This window comes from Oncorhynchus gorbuscha, linkage group LG03 (genome assembly GCF_021184085.1).
Source record: "Oncorhynchus gorbuscha isolate QuinsamMale2020 ecotype Even-year linkage group LG03, OgorEven_v1.0, whole genome shotgun sequence".
Classification (NCBI taxonomy): domain Eukaryota; kingdom Metazoa; phylum Chordata; class Actinopteri; order Salmoniformes; family Salmonidae; genus Oncorhynchus; species Oncorhynchus gorbuscha.
In genome coordinates this window covers 68,315,254-68,324,996 of record NC_060175.1, presented here as the reverse complement: position 1 = coordinate 68,324,996, position 9,743 = coordinate 68,315,254, and the positions used below count along the sequence as shown (strand labels likewise).

The following is a 9,743-nucleotide window of genomic DNA, read 5'->3' as shown; positions in this document are numbered from 1 at the left end:
TGCTACAGCCTGAATTCGAACCAGGGGCTGTAGTGACTCCTCTTGCACTAAGCTGCAGTAAACTTTGACCGTTGCCCCACTCAGGAGCCCAAATTAAAGGTCAGAATAAGCAGAAAGGTGCATAAAAAAAGGAAAAAAGTTCCAGGGAATAAACCGCCTTACCCAGGACTGAATTTCCCCCTAAGTGAACGGGAAAATAATAGGTCTACCTACACACATCTGGAACTTTTGTAGCCTTCAGGCCATCACTGTTGCTCGCCAACGATTGGGGAGAATTGATGGTTGGGTACAGCGCGGAAGTGGATGCGGATGTGACGTTTTCGGACACCACTTCATAACAATCTATCACCACAGGATGCATTATGAAAGGCTCGGTAAAGTTGTGTTGAATAACCACGGTTTCTCCGCGAAATTACACAACACCACGTGTGCATGGTAAACTCAGTCATTCACGATTCTGTCTGCAACACTATTAAAACAAAAGTACACGATTACATTTGGAACGAAGCGACCATGGCCAAGCGTAAAGAGTCTGCAGACACAGCAGTGAAGACCGACACAAAGAAGCCGAAGAAGGTTGCAAAAGGCAAAGCTGGAGGACCAAGAGCCAAAAAAGGTAAATCTAGCCAACTAGTTACAACACTCAGCAATGAGCAAATACTTATAGGAAACGCCCGGTGAAGAAGTTCTACCTTGTCATTTAGCTCATTTAGGCTACATTGTGACAACATTTCATTATCAACGTTTATATACAGGATTTGTTTTTGTTGAAATTATTATTATTATTATTATTTTTAATTATTATAATATGTTTTGTATACGTTATATATAATAGGGGGTACAACAATACCGACTATACGAAGTTAAGACACACACGTCACTGTTTTAGAACGCTTTCTTATTCGAAGAATGTACTATAGAATGATCGTGTGAGGTCTGTTTACACATCTAAATAGCATGAGAGTCCCAGATGAATAGCGTGAGACTATGGCGAACTGTAGATGTAACGAGGGTTATGGTAAAGAGCGAACAATTATTCATAATTGAATAACAACCATTCTGCGTTACGATGTTGCATCTCATATCATAACTTCTGCTTCAACTTTATCACTGATGCGTTTCAATGGGCCAGCATCTGTCAGATTCATGTTTATTACAGATTGTGTGCAGGTGCATCGTCTTGCATGGTTACCATTGTGGATCAACTGTCTTGTCTGCATATAAAAACGTGTTTACAACTGATCTGAGTTGATTGTGTGTTTTGATTTTCTGCCGAATTAAACTCTGCATTGGTTATTTCTTTAATACTACATAATGTTTCATCTGTAGAAGCTACAAAGCATCTACAGATGTCATATGAAGATTTACAGCTTGCTCTGTAATACGACTATTATTTTTATATTAATTTTTTAAAATCTATATCAGCAAAAAGAAACGTCCCTTTTTCAGGACCCTGTCTTTCAAAGATAATTCGTAAAAATCCAAATAACTTCACAGATCATCATTGTAAAAGGGTTTAAACACTGTTTCCCATGCTTGTTCGATGAACCATAAACTATTAATGAACATGCACCTGTGAAACGGTCGTTAAAGTGTGCAGAAGAGCACGAGACAAAGGAAGGTGTAGCATTGGGGAAAGTAGTGTTAATTGTAGGGGTGCCCATTGGGCTGGGGATCAGAAATGTCCTGTGCGAGAGAGGCAGGTTGAGGTTTCCAGGGTTAGACTAGTGCAGAAGTTGTCATATGCTGATGCAGTGAAGAAAGTAGAGGAAGATGGGTCAAGGGGGAGGGATCCTGAGAGGAGTGTTGTGAGTATTCGATTTAAGACACTAACAGCTTACAGACGGTAGGCAATTAAGGTCACAGATATGAAAACTTAGGACACTAAAGAGGCCTTTCTACTGACTCTGGAAAAATACCAAAAGAAAGAGTCCCAGGGTCTCTGCTCATCTGTGTGAACATGCCTTAGGCATGCTGTGGCCAGGGCAATAAATTGCAATGTCCGTACTGTGAGATGCCTAAGACGGCGCTACAGGGAGACAGAACGGACAGCTAATCGTCCTCGCAGTGGCAGACCACGTGTAACAACACCTGCACAGAATCGGTACATCTGAACATCACACCTACGGGACAGGTACAGGATGGAAACAACAACTGCCCGAGTTACACCAGGAACGCACAATCCCTCCATCAGTGTTCAGACTGTCCGCAATAGGCTGAGAGGGGCTTGGCTGAGGGCTTGTAGGCCTGTTGTCAGGCAGGTCCTCACCAGACATCGCTGGCAACAACATCACCTATGGGCACAAACCCACCGTCGCTGGACCAGACAGGACTGGCAAAAAGTGCTCTCCACTGACTAGTCGCAGTTTTGTCTCACCTCGGGTGATGGTCGGATTCGCATTTATCATCGAAGGAATGAGCATTACACCGAGGCCTGTACTCTGGAGTGGGATCAATTTGGAGGTGGAGGGTCCGTCATGGTCTGGAGCGGTGTGTCACAGCATTATCGGACTGAGTTTGTTGTCATTGCAGGCAATCTCAACGCTGTGCATTACAGGGAAGACCTCCTCCTCCCTTATGTGGTACGCTTCCTGCAGGCTCATCCTGACATGACCCTCCAGCATGACAATGCCACCAGCCATACTGCTCGTTCTGTGTGTGATTTCTTACAAGACAGGAATGTCAGTGTTCTGCCATGGCCAGCGAAGAGCCAGGATCTCAATCCCATTGAGTACGTCTGGGACCTGTTGGATCAGAGGGTGAGGGCTAGGGCCATTCCCCCAGAAATGTCCAGGAACTTGCAAGTGCCTTGGTGGAAGAGTGGTGTAACATCTCACAGGAAGAACGGGCAAATCTGGTGCAGTCCATGAGGAGGAGATGCACTGCAGTACTTAATGCAGCTGGTGGCCACACCAGATACTGACTGTTAATTTTGATTTTGACCCCCCCCCACCCCTTTGTTCAGGGACACATTATTCCATTTCTGTTAGTCACATGTCTGTGGAACTTGTTCAGTTTGTATCAGTTGTTGAATCTTATGTTCATACAAATATTTACACATGTTCAGTTTGCTGAAAATAAATGCAATTGACAGTGAGAGGATATTTCTTTTTTTGCTGAGTTTATTTGTAAACATGAATATAAAAATAACTGATTTGGCAAATGTTTCTATATATTGTTGGACGTAATGTACTCTACGGGCATATCAAAGTTCTAGAGTGGGATCTCTGCTAGTTTTAAAGTCATGGCTGTTTTTATATGATTGGCATAGTGGGAAATGTAACCAATCACAGCCCTCCTTTTACTTGTATCATTGAACATCCTGCAAATCACCAGCAGAAAGGCAACCATTTTGAATCCATTTTCACGTTCAGTCTGGTAATGCTTACAAATTGGATCATAACTCTAAAAGTAGCAGAGCTCAAGTGGTGGAAAAAGTACACAAGTGTCATACTTGAGTGAAACTATAACTTTTTAATAGACAATGACTCAAGTAAAAGTGAAGTAACCCTTTCAAATACTACTTGAGTAAAAGTCTAAAGGTATTTGGGTTTTAAATATACTTAAGTATAACAAGTCCAAGTATAAATAATTTCAAATTCCTTATTAAGCAAACCCAAAGGTGCTATTTTTTTTTTTTTAAGACATAATTTACAAACTAAGCATTTGTGTTTAGTGAGTCTGCCAGGTCAGGGGCAGTAGGGATGACCAGGGTATGTTCTCTTGATAATTGAGTTAATTGGACCATTTTCCTGTCCTTCTAAGCATTTCAAAATGTAACAAGTACATTTGGGTGTCAGGAAAAATGTATGGAGTAAAAAGTACATCATTTTCTTTAGAAATTTAGTGGAGTAAAAGTTGTCAAATGTAAATAGTAAAGTACAGATACCAAGAAAAACACTTAAGTAGTACTTTAAAGTATTTTCACTTAAATCATTTACACCACTGCAGAGATCCCACCCAACTTTGATAGTGGATTATATAATGTTCAACAATATATAGACAAATTTGCCAAATTAGATTTAAAAAAATTCCAATATGCATGTTTATATTTGTTCTGTATTCATAAATGAATGAAAAATGTTGCGTTTTTTATAGAGCAAGCTGTAAAGCTTCATATGACACCAACGTTTGCTACGTAGCACCTAAAGATGAAACACTATGGAGTCTTAAATACAAAATATCATAAATATGCTCAATTATGCCTTTAGATACAAATGTCAAATATATGACAACAGTCCTTCCTCCAAAGCACTATTTTATGGATTACATTTTGTGAAAATCCCCCAAATCATGGTCTTTTTTTGTCTGGGTTTCGTGAGGAATCACTCATCAGTGGAATATCAGTGGAACAAACCAAAAAGACAGGCTTTTGAAAAATTAACTATTTTTCATAAAATTGTACAGTTATCTTAGCTAACTGAATTGCTAGCAGAATTGTTTACTTGTTGCTAAGCAGTTGCTAGGGACTCTCCTGGAAGAAGCTAGCTAGCTTACAAAGAATAACAACAAAAAATATCTAGTTAACAGAAGAAAGGAAGACAAAATAAGGACAAACACAGAAGAAAAAGGAAAAGAAAGAGGACAACATAGTGAAACAGTCAGCACTTCTATTGCAACTTGTATTTCGAGTCCTAACGTAGTCTACACTGCTATCTGCCCAGCAGCTAGCCAGCTAGCATAGTCCACCGTCTAAATAGCAGCACTGTAGAAACTATTACACTCAACTGAACGACTTGATTAGTGAGGAGTGTTAGCTAGCTACATAGTTGTCTTTGCTGTCTTTGTATCCAAGATAATTGTGTAGTTTATATCGTGTAGTCTTAAGTGATTATCTTAATTTACTGAGGTTAGCTAGCCAGCTATTTGTCGTCCTTAACGTAGGAGACACTGCTAGCTAGCCAACAGCTAGCCAACGTCTACTGAATAGAACTTCCGCACTCAACAACCCGGTCGCATTCCGCTTGAGCTCCACAGGTAGTATCACATTTTTCATTTCATTTCATTACAGCACAACGGTTTGATTTGTTTGATCGTAGCTAGCTACATGGCTAGCTACATAGCCGTCTGTGTATCAAAGATAATTGTTGTCGTTCTTTTAACGCAACGTAACGTAATCAACACTGCTAGCTAGCCAGCTAGCCCCGAATAGCAGCACTGTAGAAACTATTACACTCAACGGAACAACTTGATTAGTGTAGTGTCAACAACGCAGCCACTGCCAGCTAGCCTACAAAGTCAACAACGCAGCCACTGCCAGCTAGCCTACTTCAGCAGTACTGTATCATTTTAATCATTTTAGTCAATAAGATTCTTGCTACGTAAGCTTAACTTTCTGAACATTTGAGACGTGTAGTCCACTTGTCATTCAATCTCCTTGCATTAGCGTAGCCTCTTCTGAGCCTGTCAACTATGTGTCTGTCTATCCCTGTTCTCTCCTCTCTGCACAGACCATACAAACGCTCCACACCGCGTGGCCGCACCACCACAATCTGGTGATCCCAGCGCACACGACCCACGTGGAGTTCCAGGTCTCCGGTAGCCTCTGGAACTGCCGATCTGCAGCCAACAAGGCAGAGTTCATCTCAGCCTATGCCTCCCTCCAGTCCCTCGACTTCTTGGCACTGACAGAAACATGGATCACCACAGATAACACTGCTACTCCTACTGCTCTCTCTTCGTCCGCCCACGTGTTCTCGCACACCCCGAGAGCTTCTGGTCAGCGGGGTGGTGGCATCGGGATCCTTATCTCTCCCAAGTGGTCATTCTCTCTTTCTCCCCTTACCCATCTGTCTATCGCCTCCTTTGAATTTCATGCTGTCACAGTTACCAGCCCTTTCAAGCTTAACATCCTTATCATTTATCGCCCTCCAGGTCCCCTCGGAGAGTTCATCAATGAGCTTGATGCCTTGATAAGCTCCTTTCCTGAGGATGGCTCACCTCTCACAGTTCTGGGCGACTTTAACCTCCCCACGTCTACCTTTGACTCATTCCTCTCTGCCTCCTTCTTTCCACTCCTCTCCTCTTTTGACCTCACCCTCTCACCTTCCCCCCTACTCACAAGGCAGGCAATACGCTCGACCTCATCTTTACTAGATGCTGTTTTTCCACTAACCTCATTGCAACTCCTCCAAGTCTCCGACCACTACCTTGTATCCTTTTCCCTCTCGCTCTCATCCAACACTTCCCACACTGCCCCTACTCGGATGGTATCGCTTCCGTCCCAACCTTGTAGCGCTGAACTCTCCCCGCTACTCTCTCCTCTTCCATCCTATCATCTCTTCCCTCTGCTCAAACCTTCTCCAACCTATCTCCTGATTCTGCCTCCTCAACCCTCCTCTCCTCCCTTTCTGCATCCTTTGACTCTCTATGTCCCCTATCTTCCAGGCCGGCTCGGTCCTCCCCTCCCGCTCCGTGGCTTGACGACTCATTGCGAGCTCACAGAACAGGGCTCCGGGCAGCCGAGCGGAAATGGAGGAAAACTCGCCTCCCGGGGTGGTGGCATCCTTTCACTCCCTCCTCTCTACATTTTCCTCCTCTGTCTCTGCTGCTAAAGCCACTTTCTACCACTCTAAATTCCAAGCATCTGCCTCTAACCCTAGGAAGCTCTTTGCCACCTTCTCCTCCCTCCTGAATCCTCCTCCCCCTCCCCCCCCCCTCCCTCTCTGCAGATGACTAACCATTTTGAAAAGAAGGTCGACGACATCCGATCCTCGTTTGCTAAGTCAAACGACACCGCTGGTTCTGCTCACAGTGCCCTACCCTGTGCTCTGACCTCTTTCTCCCCTCTCTCCAGATGAAATCTCGCGTCTTGTGACGGCCGGCCGCCTTGACCTGCCCGCTTGACCCTATCCCCTCCTCTCTTCTCCAGACCATTTCCGGAGACCTTCTCCCTTACCTCACCTCGCTCATCAACTTATCCCTGACCGCTGGCTACGTCCCTTCCGTCTTCAAGAGAGCGAGAGTTGCACCCCTTCTGAAAAAACCTACACTCGATCCCTCCGATGTCAACAACTACAGACCAGTATCCCTTCTTTCTTTTCTCTCAAACTCTTGAACGTGCCGTCCTTGGTCAGCTCTCCCGCTATCTCTCTCAGAATGACCTTCTTGATCCAAATCAGTCAGGTTTCAAGACTAGTCATTCAACTGAGACTGCTCTTCTCTGTATCACGGAGGCGCTCCGCACCGCTAAAGCTAACTCTCTCTCCTCTGCTCTCATCCTTCTAGACCTATCGGCTGCCTTCGATACTGTGAACCATCAGATCCTCCTCTCCACCCTCTCCGAGTTGGGCATCTCCGCGTGGCCCACGCTTGGATTGCGTCCTACCTGACAGGTCGCTCCTACCAGGTGGCGTGGCGAGAATCTGTCTCCTCACCATGCGCTCTCACCACTGGTGTCCCCAGGGCTCTGTTCTAGGCCCTCTCCTATTCTCGCTATACACCAAGTCACTTGGCTCTGTCATAACCTCACATGGTCTCTCCTATCATTGCTATGCAGACGACACACAATTAATCTTCTCTTTCCCCCTTCTGATGACCAGGTGGCGAATCGCATCTCTGCATGTCTGGCAGACATATCAGTGTGGATGACGGATCACCACCTCAAGCTGAACTTCGGCAAGACGGAGCTGCTCTTCCTCCCGGGGAAGGACTGCCCGTTCCATGATCTCGCCATCACGGTTGACAACTCCATTGTGTCCTCCTCCCAGAGCGCTAAGAACCTTGGCGTGATCCTGGACAACACCCTGTCGTTCTCAACTAACATCAAGGCGGTGGCCCGTTCCTGTAGGTTCATGCTCTACAACATCCGCAGAGTACGACCTTGCCTCACACAGGAAGCGGCACAGGTCCTAATCCAGGCACTTGTCATCTCCCGTCTGGATTACTGCAACTCGCTGTTGGCTGGGCTCCCTGCCTGTGCCATTAAACCCCTACAACTCATCCAGAACGCCGCAGCCCGTCTGGTGTTCAACCTTCCCAAGTTCTCTCACGTCACCCCGCTCCTCCACTCTCTCCACTGGCTTCCAGTTGAAGCTCGCATCCGCTGGAAGACCATGGTGCTTGCCTACGGAGCTGTGTGGGGAACGGCACCTCAGTACCTCCAGGCTCTGATCAGGCCCTACACCCAAATAAGGGCACTGCGTTCATCCACCTCTGGCCTGCTCGCCTCCCTACCACTGAGGAAGTACAGTTCCCGCTCAGCCCAGTCAAAACTGTTCGCTGCTCTGGCTCCCCAATGGTGGAACAAACTCCCTCACGACGCCAGGACAGCGGAATCAATCACCACCTTCCGGAGACACCTGAAACCCCACCTCTTTAAGGAATACCTAGGATAGGATAAAGTAATCCTTCTCACCCCCCTTAAAATATGTAGATGCACTATTGTAAAGTGGCTGTTCCACTGGATGTCATAAGGTGAATGCACCAATTTGTAAGTCGCTCTGGATAAGAGCGTCTGCTAAATGACTTAAATGTAATGTAATGTAATGAATATTCAAAGTTTTTCTCTCACTTTCATCATCTTATCTTATCTTTCTTTCTACCCTATCAGAGAATGGAGAGGAAACGGAGAAGGTTCAGAGAAAAGCCAAGCACAAATCCCGTCTCTCTAAACCTAAAGTAGGGGACACAGCCGAAACAAACACCAGCAAATACTTCCAGAACGAGACTCCAGTGAAGGAGGAGCCTGCTGATATGAGTCCTGAGACTGATCTCATCCCTCCTTTTATCAGAGCCAGAAAAGACACTGTAAAGCCTGTGAAAGAAGAAGAAGAAGAGGACAGCGAGGAGGATGAAGACTGGGAGGAAGTGGAAGGTGATCAAGAAATGAACGCTAGTTTTGATTTGTACAATGTTTGTAGGCCATATCTCTGTAGATTAATGTTCTCTGTTTTGTAGACCTATAATGGCTCTGGTCCTTGCTCTGTGTGTGTGTCACTATGTGATATTGCTGTCTGTCCCCAGAGCTGTCTGAGCCCTTAGGTCCAGTAGAGCCAGCCCTGCCCTCACAGCCCGTGGAGATAGAGATTGAGACCCCAGACATCATCCACAAGAGGCAGAAAAGGTGAGAGATGGCGGCAAGATGGCATGTGGTCTGTGTCTTTGTGTGTGCTCCTTTGGAAAAGCAAGTGCTTTTGACCCAGTCAGACTGTAGGAGAATTAGCTCATTTTAGTCCAAGATGGAAATATGAACCATCCGTCAATTTACCGTGAAAACCTGGCTCCAGGGAGAAGAGGAAGGCGGAGTTTGAGACCTATTTGCGACGCATGATGAACCGCTTCAACAAAGATGTGGTGGAGGACACACACAAGGTGAGCACACACACACACACACACACACACACACACACACACACACACACACACACACACACACACACACACACACACACACACACACACACACACACACACACACACACACACACACACACACACACACACACACACGTGCTCCGTAAGGGCCTCCACATGGCTTAGCTGGCAGACTGTCATGATACTGCTGATGGGGGAATCACAGAATGGCTGTGGTCCATTTTCTTTCTCCCTAACGTGTTCCCTTCTCATTCGAACCCTTCTACCGATACCGATGTATTAACATCTCTCCCGTAGGTCCACCTCATGTGTCTTCTAGCCAATGGGATGTTCCGGAACCGGTTGTGTAGCACACCGGACCTGCTGGCCATCAGCCTGTCTCTGCTGCCCACCCACTTTACCATGGTGGCCAAGGAACGCATTGACAC

The 9,743-nt window shown here is 45.7% G+C and overlaps 1 protein-coding gene across 1 annotated transcript in view; it reads left to right on the top strand.

The window, feature by feature from the left end:
• Window positions 1-294: 294 nt before the first annotated feature.
• The window catches only part of xpc (xeroderma pigmentosum, complementation group C), an 18,838-nt gene continuing 9,389 nt past the window's right edge, over window positions 295-9,743 (top strand). The window contains exons 1-5 of the mRNA XM_046343406.1: window positions 295-616; window positions 8,552-8,815; window positions 8,965-9,064; window positions 9,228-9,312; window positions 9,613-9,743. The exon at window positions 9,613-9,743 is cut by the window's right edge and continues 27 nt beyond it. Of these exons, the coding sequence (XP_046199362.1) occupies window positions 433-616; window positions 8,552-8,815; window positions 8,965-9,064; window positions 9,228-9,312; window positions 9,613-9,743 (764 nt within the window). The 5' untranslated portion in view covers window positions 295-432. The remainder of the gene's footprint in view (window positions 617-8,551; window positions 8,816-8,964; window positions 9,065-9,227; window positions 9,313-9,612) is intronic.